This window comes from Rana temporaria, chromosome 8, assembly GCF_905171775.1.
Source record: "Rana temporaria chromosome 8, aRanTem1.1, whole genome shotgun sequence".
Lineage (NCBI taxonomy): Eukaryota > Metazoa > Chordata > Amphibia > Anura > Ranidae > Rana > Rana temporaria.
Genome location: NC_053496.1, coordinates 62,903,064 through 62,921,666, shown reverse-complemented (window position 1 = coordinate 62,921,666; position 18,603 = coordinate 62,903,064). Strand labels below are relative to the sequence as shown.

At 44.7% G+C, this 18,603-nt stretch overlaps 1 protein-coding gene across 1 annotated transcript in view; it reads left to right on the top strand.

Annotated features, from left to right (window-relative positions):
• Window positions 1-18,603, top strand: part of PDZD7 (PDZ domain containing 7) — a 90,458-nt gene that overhangs the window by 43,884 nt on the left and 27,971 nt on the right. Inside the window, exons 11-12 of the mRNA XM_040361907.1 lie at window positions 5,851-5,942; window positions 12,393-12,484. Of these exons, the coding sequence (XP_040217841.1) occupies window positions 5,851-5,942; window positions 12,393-12,484 (184 nt within the window). The remainder of the gene's footprint in view (window positions 1-5,850; window positions 5,943-12,392; window positions 12,485-18,603) is intronic.

Sequence of the window (18,603 nt, the reverse complement as noted above, 5' to 3'; positions counted from 1 at the left end):
ATTTGCTTTGATCCAAACCATTCCATTGTAGCTCTGGCTGTATGTTTAGGATCGTTTTCCGGCTGGAAGGTGAACCTCCACCCCAGTCTCAAGTATTTTGCAGACTCTAAGGCCGCGTACACACGGTCGTTCCAAACCAATGAGAATGGTCCGACGGGTCGTTTCCATCGGTTCACCGCTGAAGTGGCCTGATGGTCTGATGTGCGTACACACCATCGTTCCAAAAATCGATCGGGTCAGAACGCGGTGACGTCAAACACACAACGTGCTGAATAAAACGAAGTTCAATGCTTCCAAGCATGCGTCGACTTGATTCTGAGCATGCGCAGGTTTAGAACCGATGCTTTCTGTACTAACCATCAGGTTTGGACCGATCGGGCAGCGGGCCATCGGTTCGATTTTAAAGCATGTTTTAAAATTTTGGACCGAAGGACAACAGACCGATGGGCTATACACACCGTCGGTCTGGACCGATGAAACTGAACCTCGGTCCATTCTCATCGGTTTTGTCCGAACGTGTGTACGCGGCCTAACAGGTTTTCTTCTAAGATTGCCCTGTATTTGGCTCCATCCATCTTCCCATCAACTCTGACCAGCTTTCCTGTCCCTGCTAAAGAAAAGTCTCCCCACAACATGATGCTGCCACCACCATGTTTCACGGTGGGGATGGTGTGTTCAGGGTGATGTGCAGTGTTAGTTTTCTGCCACACACAGCATTTTGCTTTTAGGCTAAAAAGTTAAATTTGTTTCTCATCTGACCAGAGCACCTTCTTCCACATAGAGACGGACTATTTTTACTAATTATGGGACTTCTGAAGGCAATTGGTTCTACTACATTTTAGTTAGGAGTATCAGAGTAAAGAGGGCTGAATACAAATGCACGACACACTTTTCACTTATTTATTTCGAAAAAAAATTGGAAAACCATTTATCATTTTCCTTCCACTTCACAATTACGTGCCACTTTGTGTTGGTCTATCACACAAAATCCCAATAAAATAAATACGATTTTGGGTTGTAACATGACAAAATGTGGAAATTTTAAGGGATATTAATACTTTTTCAAGGGACTGTATGTCAGTGGAGGATTCAGTCCACCAACATATCATATCATTTTTGAGGGGAATGATTCTCTGTAAGTAATTTAGAGATGTGTAAGTGGGCCTTATATAAAAAAAAAAATATGTGTTTTGGCTATAACAACCAACCAAGCCATCTTTCATTCTTCTAGGAAAGGTTTGACAGTGAAAGGAATTTTGCTTCCTATAGCCAACCAAGATAAATAGAATTTAGTGTTTTCCATGGTTGAAGGAATTTTACTGAAATCGAAAATGCCTTTAAAGATGAACTCCAGGCAAACATCTAAATACACGGACTGAAATCAAGTCAAATTCAGGTACTTACACTAGTTGCATTTATAAAAAATAGTCAATCAATTTATTAATGAGCTGCATTCATGTGTCTTTTCTATATGCCTGGAGTTCAGCTTTATTGAGGGCATAATGAATGGCATGTGGTGTGAGGGTCCCATCACACTGATGACTTCTTAGTGGAGGATTTGGGGTAGGTTACTTGTTAGGTGAAAAAAAAATGCATGTGCTCTTCTATACAGTAAGGGAAAATGTATTATGCAAATTAGAATAACAGAAACTTATATGCTGTTTTAGGACAGAGGTGTCCATCCTGCGGCCCATAGGCTGCATGTGGCCCAAGACGGCTATGAATTCGGCCCAACACAAAATCATAAATGTATTTAAAACATTTTTTTTTTTAATTGCATGCAAAAATGCATTTCCACTTAGCAAACACGTGCAGCTGAAAAAAAAAATTGACAGTGTCTCTTTACTGAAGTATGTTTTATGTTCCTAAAGAAAAAAATCCCACTCACAATCACGCTTCATTCATTACATCAGTTTTCAGCAGCACCTATATTTGCGTGCTTCATCCTTGAAAATAGTTGCTCACAAAGGGCACAATTAGAACCAAAATATCTGATGAGTACTTTGAGAATTCATTGAAAATTGCTACTCCATCCATCCAACCAGATATTGATGTGTCAATTATCGCATTAGTTTTACATTTACTTCTTTTACTTTATTAAAACTTATTTTTTTTTTAAATGGCTTTTATTATAACTTTATTTTATGTGAGGCCCAGGACAATTCCTCTTCTTCAATGTGGCCCAAGAAGGTCAAAATGTTGGACAACCCTGTTTTAGGATATACTATATAAATCTCTGTTAATGTAAAAAATTCATTTTGCAGTTGTAAATATGTAGTTTTAGCTTTACTTGACTAGAATTAAAGCGGGGGTTCACCCCCAAAAAATGTTTTAGCATTACATTCAGGCGAGTTATAATAATGACATTACGCTGTTTTTTTTTTAAAACTTGCCGTACATACCGTTTTATATATATATATATATATATATGTTCACCGCGGCTTCCGGGTATAATCTGCGGGACTGGGCGTTCCTAATTGATTGACATGCTTCCGACCGGCGTATACAGCGCGTCACGAGTTGCCGAAAGAAGCCGGCTCTATACGGCGCCTGCGCATCGACGTTCGGCTTCTTTCAGCAACTCGTGACGTGCTGTATGCGCCAGTCGGAAGCCTGTCAATCAATTAGGAACGCCCAGTCCCGCAGATTATACCCGGAAGCCGCGGTGAACATATATATATAAAACGGTATGTACGGCAAGGATTTAAAAAAAAAACAGCGTAATGTCATTATCATAACTCGCCTGAATGTAATGTTAAAAAAAATGTTTTTGGGTGAACCCCCGCTTTAACCATTTTCTGCATGTATTGCTTTACAAATACATCTAATAAGATTCTATTTGCTATGATGCAATAAAAAGGCAAACTTTGGTTCATTTACTAATCTATATTATATGTAGATCTGCGTGACAATTTGTATTTTTTTAATGGCCTATTTGATTTTTGCCAGTAGGTGGTGCCAAAATACCACCAAAGAAGTTTGACTATATACCGTACATCCTCATTTTCTTTTTAATAAATTCAAAATCAAAGTGACAAATGCTGTATACAAAATTGTGCAAATTCATGTATGTGGTATTAAATAAAATTCCAAATTCCTCGAAGGCTACAATACGAAAAAACGAATATTCTGAAGTAAACCCTCTTAAACTAATCCTGAAAAAAAAACACTTGCAAGAGAAAGGCATAATCAGCTAGTATGCATAGCATACTAGCTGATTATGTGGCACTTACCTGAAATCGAAGCCCCCAGAGTGCTCTTCTTTCCTCTCTGACGACATTATTTCATTCAGAATGTAGACATCGATGTCTACGATGCATATATCTCCTTAACCGTGTAGGTTAAGGAGATATTTTTTTGCACCTACAGGTAAGCCTTAATCTAGGCTTACCTGTAGGTGCAAATTGTCAAAGTGGGTTTACAACCACTTTAATAGGTGGTATTAAATCCATAGTTATGTTAAAATTTCAATTACTGTGTCCAATAACATGGTATCTCCCCAGTGACAAGTGCTGGTCACAATTGATGTGTTGTGCCTGTGTCTCCACTCGTGCTCCCCCTATTTACCCCAATCTAGGGGAAAGCTTTCTGGTGAGTGCGGTCAAATAGTGTGTTGTGCCGGTGTCTTCACTCGTGCTCCCCCTAATTGTGACCTTACATATCACCACATTTGAACGTTGCAATTATTGTGTCCAATAACGTGGCATCTCTCCTTAGGAGAAAAGTGACAAGTGCTGGAAATTTCAATGTTACCATAAATTAATCCCATCTGGTAAATGATCGCACAGCATATGAGTTTTTTGTATTGTAGCCTTTAAGGAATTTGTATGTGAAAAGTTAAATAAAATTCCAATTATGGATACAGCACTTGTCACTTTGATACACCTATAATGCGTTTGAATTGATTATGGTTTTAGCACTGTGTATGAATTCTCAAATTTTACATATTTAATAAAAAAAAATGTTTAACACACTTGTAACCACGTACACACCCTAGTAAATGTTCGTTTTATTATAAGAAAATCATAAAAGTGATTCAATTACACAATAAACAGCGCTACTCCCACTTTATAAACCACAATAAGATTGACTCTATCAAGGTAGCAATTAGAGTGGAGGCAACAGCTCTAAAGATATATTGGTTAACCATAGCGCATAACCCCCCTCCTTCTCTTTTTTCCATACTGGAATTTTTATTAATTTTTTATGCTGTGAGTAATCACAACAGAAGTGGTCTACCCCTAGGCGGAAGTGCAGAATCACGTATATATACGCGATTCTGCACAGGAGGGCCACCTTGTAGCAGTATATCTGCTATTGGGCAGGACTTACGCAGTTAAATAAACATTCAAAGCAAGCCTGTTCCTTGAAAAGGTAATTTGGAATGGTGTTTTATTTAGGTTTAGACCATTATTGATTATGCGGTATAGAAGGCTTCAGAAACACGAGAAGTGCCAGAATAATACTATGGCTGCTGTGTGCTATGGTGCTGAATGGACTTCACAAATGTAAAAGATGCTTGTATGTTCCCACTAAAAATTTATCATGGCCATTTGGACAGCAGCAGATAGTCTCGTCATGGTTTTAAAGACTTTTCCTTTGGCCCATGAATGACATTTACTCAGTGCCAAGTTTTTTGGGATACATAATTAACAAACATCTAACAGCAAGGCGCTCCTTTGCATGCATACCACAATTATGTGACTACTGAAATAGCTTTAAATGGTTTGTCTGACAAAACAAAATGATGTTTGTAGCCTGCTGCCAAAAATAATTTATGATTATGCAGAGCCATTATACTGTCTGATACTTAAAGGGGTTGTAAACCTTAGGCCGCATACACACGATCCATCAGACCGTTCTCATCGGATGGACCAATCATGTGTACAGGGCTTAAGTGTTTTTTCACCTTGCAGTGTCCGGCCCCCCAGCCCCCCGTTTTACTTACCTGAGCCCCGAATTTCCATGGACTGAATCCCGCAGACACTCTCTCCAAGGGTTCTCTGCTCTTCATCGGATAGATTGACAGCAGCGGGAGCCAATGACATGGGCACCGGGGGGCAGCTCTGAGTCCTACATTCTGGGGCTATGGACGCCGAATTCTGGACACGGGAGCCCACCCGCAAGGTGACCCCTTTGGGAGAGCGCTTCCCAGAGGGGGTTATCTGATGCGGGGAGGAGCCGAGAGAGCCCCCATGGAGACCCCTGAAGAGGATGTTCGGGGCCACTCTGTGCAAAACTAACTGCACAGTGAAAGTAAGTATGACATGTTTGTTATTTTTTTTTTCTTAAATCAAACCTATAGTATCACTTTAACAAGAAACCCCCCAAAAAATCAAAGACCATTGATTGCTCAGTTTTTAGCTTTCAGTGAGCAGAGAGCCAGTGACTGTCAGTCACCACCTCTCTGCTCTGCCCCTCCAGTGATCACTGGAGTGCTGGGCTGTGGAGGGTTGGGTGGGTCTGGTTTAGGCTCTCAGTGGCTCACTGAAAGGCTGAGCCAGCTGCCCATACAGGCATCTAGGGTGGATTACGACATTTAAGTCAGAATCAATCCAATGCCTGGACCAGCTGAGTGACATTAGCCAACTGCGAGCTTTAGCCCGTTGTCAACTGGAAACAGGTCATAGGAGTGCAGAACGATCTGCACTCCTGTGATCCACAGGAGAAGTACAGCTAAAATATCTTTGGCTATACTTCCCCTTTAGGTATATAAATCAAGTCACATAAAAGTCACAGACAAGGATGCTGTCATAATCCAATCTTCCATTTATTATCTGTTCCTTCTCTATAAACATTTGTTCGCCTTTTGTAATTAGTAAGAGTATACTACTTTTTTTTCTTGTACAGTATATCCATGAAGGGGGTATTGAAGATTTGGTAAGACCATTGCTCGCCATTCTGGATCGCCCTGAGAAGCTTCTACTTTTACGAGATATTAGGTAAGACCCCGCTTTGCGATTATCCTTCTAATAAAGGCAGTCCGGGTACAAAATTGGGAGATAATGGGCTGCATTCAGGAAGCAGTATCTACAGCTTTAAGATAGCGTTTTTCATTTTTTTTGTAATTCTCAAAAAAAAAAAAACACTACTAGAATACCACATGTGCTATTTCTTGAAGTGATGCAGTATTTTAGTAGTGAACATGGTGTTGGCTGCCAACGTCCTTAAAGCAGAGTTCCACCCGAAAAATGAACTTTATATTAACAGCTTGCCTTTAATGTAAAAAAATAAAAAAAAATGTTTTACTCACTTCTATCTGGCTGTAACTAGGCAGAATTTGTAATCTGCCTAGTTCCTGGTTCTAGGTGTTTCAACTTCCTGTCCTAAGACCCCATTGCCTCCTGGGAAATGATGACACTCATTTCTCAGGGCATCTGGGCATTACTGTGCCTAAAAATCGCCCAGCATGCACCCCTACCTGAAAACCAGAAAGAAAAAGGAACTGAGCTTCACATGTACACACATATGATGGATACGGCCACAACATGAGCTGGAGGATATAAGGCAAGTGTTTACAATGATTTCTGGAACGATTGGGGGAGCTATTAATATGTTTTAGGGACTATTTAATGGGATTAATTTTAGCTTGCAAAAAAGATAAAAAATTATGCCCGGAACCCCGCTTTAACAACTATGACTCATCTGCTGTCAGGGGGGCATGGTGAGTGGATGATGTCACGAGGGGTGGGGGTCATCTAGCCAAGCGTCGGTAACGGGCCTTTTTTTTTTGTGCGGGTTGGCAACCGGCGTTCCTTTTGATTGAAGTTGGATTTCCTTGGGGGGGACATTTATTTAAAAAAAGGTCCATCCCCACAAAAAGGACTTGATAAAAAACTGTCTCTTTGTTTGGTATACTTTGCCCGTTTTTGTTTTTTTTTGATGAATGAGTAGGAGTTCTATGTACCCTATATTTATTAATTCACTTGGGGGGGGATAAGGGGCCCCCCTTGTTAAAGGGGGCTCCATGATTCAGATAAGTCACACCTCCTATAACAACCAGGCCATGGTTGTAGGGAAGAGGCCCTGATCCTCAGAAACATAGGGACAAGGTAATTGGAAAGTAGTGTCCCCCCCCCCAAGCACCCATGCCCCATGTTGAGGCCATGTGACCTGGTATGGTTCAGGAGGGGGGGCTCGCTTCCCCCCTTCCCTTTCCTGGCCTGCATGCTCGGATAAGGTTCTTCTATAAATTTTTTGGGGGACCCAATGCTTTTTTTTTTTTTTTTTGCCGTGGTGTCGCTCTTAAAATCCATACCAGACTTGAAGCGCCTGGAATTGATTGAGAAACCCACACCCACTGTTTTTTTTTTATTATTATTATTTATTTATATTGGCTTCTCTTTTGTTTGCATTCTGTTGTCAGCAGGGCATCCCACTGACAGCAGTTGAGTAATAGTTGTTAAGGACGTGTCGGATGCCAGCTCCTTAAAGAGTAACTGCAGTCTGCTTACATTATTTGTAATAAAAAACATATTTGCCATTCTGAAGCTTCCCTTCAACCACTTTGCATAATATTTTAGATATACTGTGATTCGGTACTTGCCAAATATTACAGAAATCTCCCTCTATACAGCTCTCATTGGCCCTCTTATGACTCATCCCTCTCCCTTCCTGGCAAACTCTCAGGAGAGTGAGAGAGAAAGCTGTGCATGATGTCATAAGCCTAGGCTTTTTACCAGACAAGAAACAGGAAGTGGGCTGTATAAGGTATTTACTGGCACAAACAAAAAATTACTATCCAAAGTTAAAATAACAAGGGCAGAAGATTTAATAGATGGAAAGATGAAAAAATTACTGAAGTTCTGCTTTAAAAAACAGTTATTCACTGATTGGTAAGAATCAGTGGCGGAATTTTCAGAGTCGCAACAGTCGCAGCTTTTACCGGGCCCTGTAAGTCCGCGCTGCGTGCTGTTCGTTCAGCCACGGGGCGTGCTTTTGCCGCTGAGCCTGAGAAAAACAATGCAGAGGCTGAGGCAGCGTCTCACACTGACTGAGATTGTGGACCGTCCCTGCCCCCGCCCCCGCCTCCGCCTATCCAGAGACACAGACAGATGTAGGGAGGAAGGGCAGACTCTGCAGTAGCGTGCGCGCGTGTACCCACCCGGTGTCCCAGGCATGAGGCAAGGCATCCTGGCGGGAGAAGGCACAGCACAGCCGCACAGTGAATGTGACAGAGTGACCCAGGGCAGGCCACAGAACAGAAAGTGGGGGATAACTGACGGTAAGTCAATCAAAAGTGACAGTCAGAGATCACTCAGCTCAGCAATTGATACCATCCTTCTCCACCACCTAGCTGTGCCTCTTACTGATCCCATCCCCCCACCACTGATCTCATCCCTATCCCCCAAATACTTCTACAACAGAGGTGATAGGATAGGGGGATAGGGATGAGATCAGTGGTGGGGGATGGGGTCAGTAAGAGGCACAGGTGGTGGTGGGAGAGGATGGCACCACCGGTGCCACCTCCCACAAGTACCACCAGTCCACCGCTGGTACTTGATGGGGGTGGTAGCGGTAATACTTGAGGGGGGGTGGCAGCAGTGGTACTTAAAGAGGGGTGGTAGCGGTGGTACTTGAGGGGGTGTGGCCGTGGTGGTACTTGAGGCTGATGGCAGTGGTGGTGCCATCCTCTCCCACCACCACCTGTGCCTCTTACTGATCCTATCCCCTACCACTGATCTCATCCCTATCCCTCTCATTCCTTCTACAATGGAGGTGATAGGGATGAGATCAGTGGTGAGGGGATGGGATCAGTAAGAGGCACAGGTGGTGGTGGGAAAGGATGGCACCACCACTGCAACTGCAGCCACCCCCCCTCAAATACAACCGCTATCACCCCCCCTCAACACCAGCACTTCCACTGATCCCATCCCTCCTCCCCATCAGCACTGTTACTAAGTGTATGTGTTCATGTGTGTGTGTTTGCATGTGTATGTGTTCATGTGTATGTGTTCATGTGTGTGTGTTCATGTGTGTGTGTTTGCATGTGTATGTTTGCATGTGTATGTTTTCATGTGTGTGTGTTCATGTGTGTGTTTGCATGTGTATGTGTTCGTGTGTGTGTGTGCTCATGTGTGTGTGTGTGTTCATGTGTGTATGTGTTCATGTGTGTGTGTGTGTGTGTGTTCGTGTGTGTGTCCTCATGTGTGTGTGTGTGTGTGTGTGTGTGTGCTCATGTGTGTGTGTGTTCATGTGTGTGTGCTCATGTGCCTATGTGTGTAAGTGAGTGTGCATGCCATGTGTGTATGAATGTGTGTGTGCATGTAAATATGTATGTATGTGAGTGTGCATGTATGTGTTAGTAGCGGTGCGCCCCCCTCTCTCCAGCCACCCCCTGGCTGCGTTTGATGGCACAGTCACTGTGGCAGAATTTTCAGGGTCGTGACAGTCGCAGTTGCGACTGTGCCCTGTAATTCCGCCAAGTCTGGGGGGCCCGCCACCCGTCCGTGTGAGACGTCTGCCTGACTGTCAGTGTGTTCTGTTGGATTATACATAGAGAGAATGCAGAGGCGCTGAGATAGCACACAGAGATGTAGGGAGGCAAGGCGGGGCGGACCCTGACAACAAATGAGAGATGGCGGGGGAGGAGCTTTCCCCTCTGCGGCTTCGTGTACCTAACGGGCTCCCATGTGAGGCAAGGCATCCTGGCGGGAGAAGAAGGCACGGTGAAGGTCAGACCCGTGACAGAACAGAAGTCAATAGGAATTCCCGGGGAATCAAATGATTCATTGACTGACAGTAAGTCAATTAAGTGACAGAGGCAGAGCTCAGCAATCGATGCCAACCTTCACCACCTGTGCCTCCTTACTGATCCCATCCCCCCACCACTGATCTCATTCTTATCCCCCCATTACTTCTACAACAGAGGTGATGGGGGGTATAGGGATGAGATCAGTGGTGGGGGGATGCCTGGGATCAGGTGGTGGTGGAAGAGGATGGCACCGCCACTGCAGCCACCCCCCCTCAAATAGCACCGCAGCCACCCCCCCTCAAGTAGCACCGCAGCCACCCCCCCTCAAGTAGCACCGCAGCCACCCCCCCTCAAGTAGCACTGCTGCCACCCCCCTCAAGTACCACAGCTGCACCCCCCTCAAGTACCACCGCTGCCACACCCCTCAAGTACCACCGCTACCACCCCCCATCAAGTACCACCACTGGTACTTGAGGGGGGTGGCTGCAGTGGTACTTGAGGGGGTGGTAGCGGTGATACGTAGTAGCGGTGATACTTGAGGGAGTTTGCAGTGGTGGTACTTGACGGGGGTTGGCAGTGGTGGTGCCATCCTATCCCACCACCACCTGTGCCTCTAACTGATCCCATCCCCCCACCACTGATCTTATTCCTATTACTTCTACAACAGAGGTGATAGGGGCGATAGGAATGAAATCAGTGGTGGGGGGATGGGATCCCTAAAAGGCACGGGTGGTGGTGGGAGAGGATGGCACCAACACTGCCGCTGCAGCCAAGTACCGCTGGTACTTGAGGGGGGGTGGAAGCGGTGATACTTGAGGGAGGTGGCAGCGGTGGTACTTGAGGAGGGGTGGCTGTGGTGGCAGTGGAGGATCCATCCTCTCCCACCACCACCCGTGCCTCTTACTGATCTCATCCCTATCCCACCACTGATCTCATCCCTATCCCCCTATTACTTCTACAACAGAGGTAGGGATGAGATCAGTGGTGAGGGGATGGGATTAGTAAGAGGCACAGGTGGTGGTGGGAGAGGATGGAAACAGAGTTGTTTACTTTGTTGTACAGTGTGAAAAAAATTAAGTATCAAAATCAGGCTTTTCGGGGGGGGGGCCGTTGGTTGTCGGGGTCTGAGGGAGGGGAGCTTATCGGAATCTGGGAGCCCCCTTTAATAAGGGGGCCCCAGATACCAGCCCCCCCACCCTAGGTGAATGAGTATGGGGTACATCGTATGCACCCATGCCGTTTTTTTATTTGAAATTTGGCGTGGAGTTCCCCCCTCAAGATTCATACCAAACACAGTACTTGATATTGGCAGGGATCCAAGTTGGATCCCCGTTCAATATCGTGCCGTGGCTAAATGCAACCGCAGCTAAAAGCACTGTACAAATGCAGCTGATCGCTGTGCCTGGAGTCTTGAATTCCAGCAAAACATAAACATGCTTTTATCTGCGGCAAAACAGCCGCTCGTGTGAAAGGCACCTTAGGCCGTGTACACACGGTCGGTCCATCCAATGAGAACGGTCCGAAGGACCGTTTTCATCGGTTAACCGATAAGGCAGACTGATGGTGTGTAGGCACATCAGACCATCAGTTAAAAAAAACGATTGAGTCCAACGCGGTGACGTAAAACACAGCGACGTGCAGAGAAAAATGAAGTTCAATGCTTCCAAGCATGTGTCGACTTGATTCTGAGCATGCGCGGGTTTTGAACCGATGCTTTTGCGTACTAACCATCGGTTTTGACCTATCAGTTAGGCGTCCATCGGTTGAATTTTAAAGAAAGTTCTAAATTTTTGGACTGAAGGATAAGTGACCGATGGGGACCACACACGGTCGGTTTGGACCGATGAAACTGAACTTCAGTCCGTTTTCATCAGTTTTGTCCGACCGTGAGTACAGGGCCTTAGAGTTGCCTCCAGGACAGGCGACTTTGGCTGTGGCCAATCACAGAATAATCAGCTCTGTGGGAGGGAGGGGTTTGCCTGAGTAAACTATTTTCTTTTCCGGTAAAGTTGCTTCAGTTAAGACAGACAGGGGATCCGACTTTGGAGGCAACTTCCATTGAAATCAATGGGTACAAGTTGCCTAGAAGTTGCCTTGAAGTAGTACAGGAACCTTTTCTGAAGTCGGAGCGACTTCAGTAGTGTGCATTAAGACGGCTCTCATTGACTTCAATGGAATTTCTCATGTCGCGCGACACAAGTCGAATCCCAAGCCACGGTAGTGTGAACCGGCACTTAGTGAACTGACTGTAATGCTGTTATATTCAGTATTTGCTTTCTGAGGTAAATACCACAAAAAGGGTTAGCGAATTGACAATTTTTTGTATCACATATGATATTTGAGGAAAATGTGTCACATGACCGAAATACTGCATTCGATATGACTTAGCAAAGCCCAATAGTACTATATAGTGCTGAGCAAAATGTCCTCATATGCTGCAAAGCAAATTATTCACTTATCATTGAGTCCTTACAAGACAAAAAACAAAAAAAAGAAACCAAACTGGTAGCCAGGCGTTAATAAAATATGTTTCAAAACTGCAGTTGCTCTTTAAATGATTGGGTATGTAAAACCATACAGTGTCACAGTAGAGATGACATAATTACATATTGTGCACTCCCATAAAGAACTGTAAAGAAGTATAATAATGAACTGTACCCAATATCTGTTTGTTACTTAAAGTATATTTATTTTGCAGAGGGTTGATTGCACTCACAGACCTCGGGAGGTTTGATAGTATGGTTATTTCCCTGGAGATGGAAGCATACGATGCCCTCAAGAACAGATCAGGTGGGACACTAAAGCTGGCAGTGGACCCAAAGCTGAAATGTTATTTTTGGATAGCTGCTCATATTTCTCAAGCAATCTGGTGGAGAGAACTACACATGGAATTCCTATCCATTTGTTGAAACCATTATGAGAGGTGTTACCTCTGGTGCAGTTACCCTTATATTAAAGCTTTTCCTGTCCCCTGCCAGTCTCATGCTCACCTCACCCCAATCCTATGAGATATTGCCAACAAGGCTGTGGCAGTCAACACATGCTCTGTGCACTCTACATTTAAAGTGGTTATAAAGGCAGGAGCTCCACCCAAAAATGAAGTTTCTGCTTTTCGGAAACCTCCCCCCCCCTCCGGTGTCACATTTGGCACCTTTCAGGGGGGAGGGGGGTGCAGATACCTGTCTAAGACAGGTATTTGCACCCACTTCCAGGAATACGGGACTGCAATAGACATGCCTCTACCCGCAGCCCCCGCTGTCTTCTGGTAAACACACTGGCCCAGATTCACGTAGATGGGTGCAAAATTGTGCGGGCATAACGTATCTCATTTACGTTACGCCGCCGCAAGTTTTTCAGGCAAGTGCTTTATTCACAAAGCACTTGCCTGTAAAGTTGCGGCGGCGTATCGTAAATCACCCGGCGGAATTTAAATTCGGCGGGTAGGGGGCGTGTTTCATTTAAATGAAGCGCGTCTCCGCACCGAACGAACTGCGCATGCGCTGTCCCTAAAATATCCCAGTGTGCATTGCTCCAAATGACGTCGCAAGGACGTCATTGGTTTCGACGTGAACGTAAATGACGTCCAGCCCCATTCACGGACGACTTACGCAAACAACGTAAATTTTTTAATTTTCGACACGGGAACGACGGCCATACTTAACATTGGCTGCGCCTCATAGACCCAGGGGCAACTTTACGCTGGGAAAAGCCTAACGTAAACGTTGTAACTTTACTGCGTAGGCCGCGCGTACGTTCGGGAATTTGCGTATCTAGCTAATTTGCATACTCAACGCGGAAATCGACGGAATTGCCACCTAGCGGGCAAAAAAATAATTGAAGTTTAGATCCGACGGCGTAAGAGACTTACGCCTGTCGGATCTAATGAATATCTATGCGTAACTGATTCTAAGAATCAGTCGCATAGATACGACGGCGTATCTGGAGATGCGCCGTCGTATCTCTTTTGAGAATCTGGGCCCATGTTCCCAGGAGAGAGCGGGGACCAGTGACAGCGTGGCGCGCTACTCACGCATGCGCAGTAGGGAACTGGGCAGTGAAGCCGCAACGCTTCACTTCCCGATTCCCTTAACCGAGGATGGCAGCGGGTGCAGCCGAGGGACAAGCGATTGCTCATCCTCGGCTGACGACATCGCGGGCGCGCTGGACAGGTAAGTGTCCATTTTTTTTAAAGTCACCAGCTGCAGTATTTGTATCAGCTGGCTTTTAAAAAAAATTTTTTACGGAACCTCCGTTTAACCGCACTTATACGTCGGCAGAATGGCACGGGCAGGCAATGCAACGTATATATACAGGACCGTGACCGTGCCCACGATCGGGTCACGGAATGCCAGAATGGGGGGATGCCGTTGTAAACAAGGCATCATCGGGAGCAGTGTTCAGTGTTGTGTCACAGTAATCCCTGCCCCCTAACAGTTAGAACACATCTCTAGGACACACTTAACACCTTCCCCGACCCCTACTGGTTAACCCCTTCCCTGCCAGTCACATTTATACAGTAATCAGTGCATTTTTATTGCACAGATCGCTGTATAAATGTAAATGGTCCCAAAATAGCGTCAAAAGTGTCCGATGTGTCCGCCATAATGTCGCAGTCACGATAAAAGTCACAGATTGCCGCCATAACTAGTAAAAACTAATTTAATAAGAAAAATACCATAAAACGCAGTTCCGAATCGCAAAAAGTGCTCTGGTCAGGAAGGGGGAAAATTTTTCCGGGGCTGAAGTGGTTAATGTATTCTGTGCATTTAATTAAAAAAACTGCATGCAGCTCCCCCCCAGTGCCCCCATATATTTATCCAAACCCGATCTCAATCCAGCAATCTGCACAAGGGCAGCACCTCTCTTGGCTCTATCCCACCTCTCTCATTGGCTTAGAGCAGTGTTTCTCAATTCCAGTCCTCGGGCCCCCCCAACAGGTCAGGTTTTCAGGATTTCCATTATTTTGCACAGGTGATTTGATCAGTTTCACTGCCTTAGTAATCACCACAGCCTTTTCATCTGAGGGAAATCCTGAAAACCTGACCTGTTGGGGGGGCCTGAGGACTGGAATTATGAAACACTGGCTTAGAGACAGCAGTCGGAGCTATTGGCTCCTGCTGGTCTCAATCGCAGTCAGTGAGGTGAGAGTGTGGGGGTGGGGCCGAGTCATGCTCTGTGTGTCATTAGACACACAGAGCTAGTTCAGGAGCAAGCGGGCACGAGTGCCCCAATAGTAAGCAGCTTGCTATGGGAGCACTCAGCAGGGGGATGAAGAGTCAGGATGGAGGAGAGGAGGATTGGGGCTGCTCTGTGCATAGAGCAGGTAAGTATAACATGTTTGATAAGCAATTAAAAGCTTTCCTTTAGAATCACTTCAATCCTATAAAGGATTTGTACTCTACAAGATTCTGAGACCTCAATATCTTGTTGCATTATGCACTGTAGCACACTGCATTAGGTAGCCCATTCAAAATGAATGACTAGTAACGCATTGCAGTGCATGAAAATGTAGGGCATGCTGCAAAATTTAGGGCATGCTGCATTTTTGTAGTGCAATGCACTGCAACACATATTGTGTGCTGCACTGTGTTGCAGTGCAGGGGAGTTCTGGGGGTGACTTGGGGTACCATTCAAATAGCAATGGCAGCACAATGCACCTATGCATGCCATAAGAAGCCTTAAACTTTTTAAAAATTTCTGTACCTACAAAGGAATACTTACCTATCCTGCTGTTGACCACATTTCCAATCCTGAGTAACGTCCATCTGGAGTTTCTTCTGCTGCTTCTGGGAGTATTGATCTCATGTGTCCCTGACATTGTGCATTGATTCCTCCATGTGACCTCCACATCTGTACAGTAGCCCCATAAAGAATGGAAGTCAGCAAAGGGACCACTGAGTGCTGTGGAGAACCAAGAGATTGGCATGGAAGTGTTGGTCTTAGTAAATACCCCATCCACGGTCCAGTGTCAGAGCAAGGACTGTATGATTTTGTGACTGTGCTGACATCACCACAGTACTAAGTGTTAGATGTTCCTGTAAAGGCCACCATCCTCAACCTCCTGTTAATAAGTGATTTATAGAGCACATTCATTCAGGGAGTGTATATACACCATAGCAATGGTATTTTTACTGCAATATCAGGTGAGCATACATTGGCTTTTCTTGCTTTTCAGTTGATTTTTTATTTTTTTTGATAAATCATCCTTTCATAATTTTAACATAACATAATTTTAATTACATTACATTAATCTGGCCTTAACTGCCAGTCCTTGATGCACTGCATATATTTTTGTTTCCACTTTCTTCATATTTAAAATCACTCTGTGACAAATTAAAATGTTTGAAACAAAGTTAAATTCACAGCTGTCATTTACCAGTTTACCTGCACACGCGGTTGCAAATTGGTTTTGTTGCATTGCAAAGACATTACTCATCAATATACAGCATACAATAGGAATACAGGATAGAAAATTAGTTTGTGTGTGTGTGTGTGTGTGTGTATATACCGTATTTATTCGAGTATAACGCGCACACGTGTATAACGCGCACCCCTAATTTTCGATTAAAAATCGGTATAAAATCATTGTAATTGCCAAAAATCATTTATTTTATTTATTGTATGTCCAGCCATGTCCCCTGTATGTCCAGCCATGTCCCCCGTATGTCCAGCCATGTCCCCCGTATGTCCAGCCATGTCCCCCGTATGTCCAGCCATGTCCCCCGTATGTCCAGCCATGTCCCCCATATGTCCAGCCATGTCCCCAGTATGTCCAGCCATGTCCCCTGTATGTCCAGCCATGTCCCCTGTATATGCAGCCACCTACTGTTAATCACCGCGGCGCGGGAACATTACAGACAGCTTTTGTTTGAACAGCTGTTTTCCCTGCCGCGCATAGACACTCCCCCTTGCTCGCGATTGGACAGATCCGTCCAAGGGGGAGTGTCTATGCGCAGCGGGGAAAACAGCTATTCAAACGAAAGCTGTCTGTAATGTTGCCCGCGCCGCAGTGATTAACGTTGTAGCGGCGGCGGTAGCAGCGGAGGCGGCGGTGGTGGGGATCGGGAGGGGTGAAGTATTCTATTCTAGTATCGGCGGTATTAGCGGGAGTACGAGTACTCCCGCTAATACTCGGTATCGGTCCCGCCACTGCCACCCCACCCCAGTCCTCGTTTATAACGCGCACCCAAACTTTGATTTCTTTTTTTGGTATAAAATTTTGCGCGTTATACTCGAATAAATACGGCAGTGTTTCTCAACTCCAGTCCTCGGGGCGCACCAACAGGTCTTGTTTTCAGGCTTTCCATTATTGTGCACAGGTGATTTTATCAGTTTCACTGCCTTAGTAATTACCACAGCAGTTTGATCTGAGAGAAATCCTGAAAACATGACCTGTTGGTGCGCCCCGAGGACTGGAGTTGAGAAACACTGAAATACGGTATATATTGTACAAACACAGGTCTAAAGCATCGGTTTATAAAGATAAAATTGACACACACCATACAGATATAAGTGTCATGTGTCTTTGGACACAAGTGCAAATTTGGGTAAACCATTCACTTAAATGTAATCATGGTGAGAACAGTAATTTTATAGCATTTCTCTCTATAGTAGGAAGCTTATTTGAAGTTTAGGTTTTGCCTTGTGGCCTAATGAGCAATAATGCTTAGATTCTCAATTAACAATCTACTGTACACATTTCTATCCACCCTTGATTGGTGTGCGCAGCCTTTGGCATTAGGGTGTGCACCTCAAAGCTCAAACACACTCTACTGATCACTCACGATGTTCATTTAGAAAGGGAAGGGGCCAGTAAATGGCATATTTACTGGCCCCTTCCCCCACTCAGCCTAAAACATCCACAGTAACAACCGGTGGGAGAGGAGGGAAGCTGGCAGTGCTGTGGGGGGAGGGTGGGAGAGCCAGGTCAGTAGGGGGATCTGTTCTGCACAGGGTGATTAGGGTGTGCCTGGGCACACCTGGCACACCCTGTGCGCACGCCTATGCCACCTTTACATATGTTTTTAAACCTTTTGCATAAAAACAGGGTTTTTTGATTTGCCTTCATTTCAATGCTGACCAACTCTACCATTAGGAACTGATCATTTTGACAAATAGCATGCTAAAGGTCATATAGTACCAATATAGGTGGGGCAAATTGACATATTTGAATGAGGCCTACAGAACCAGGCCTATACTATGCTATAGAACTAAAAAAATTGTCTCTGATCAAAAACAAATAGCTCATGCTTATATATAAGCTACATGGATTTGTTTAAATTCTAGGCTCAACAATCACACCTTGAAAAATTGCAATGCACAAACTTAGAAGCAAAGGCTGGGATTTGAACTTCTGGTAGCATAGAGCTTCAACATTGTAGTCAGGTTACCTAGCCTCTAAGCTGGCTCTTTAGATGCTATGCTTTCTGGCAATGCGGGTCTCTTGTAGTGTGAAATAGTGAACTGGTCCATTGTAAACCATACAAGTCAACATAGAGATGAAGCTCTTGTCCACAGGTTTGGCATAGAGGTTAAGCACTCAGATTGCGATCCAATATCTCTATGGAGGTTTGGATGCTGGTACAGGTTTGAATCTGGGCATTGGCTCCATTGGGAAATTCATCCTGGTGTAATAAATGCAAAAATAGTGACAAATCATATTGGATGTGCTTGAATAAGCATGTTTAATTTAAACAGCTGCTCTCACGCAGAGCAGCTTCATATTATATATATAGTTGAAGACTTATATAGGCTGATAGATTTACAGCACGTGCACACACAAGTTTTGGAACCCTAGAATCTAAGGATAGAAAGCTGGGACACAGTGTGATAAAGTGACTTGTCCAAGGTCACAAGGAGCCAACATGAGGATAAGATCCTATGTCTTCAGGAAGTCTCCCATGGCTACT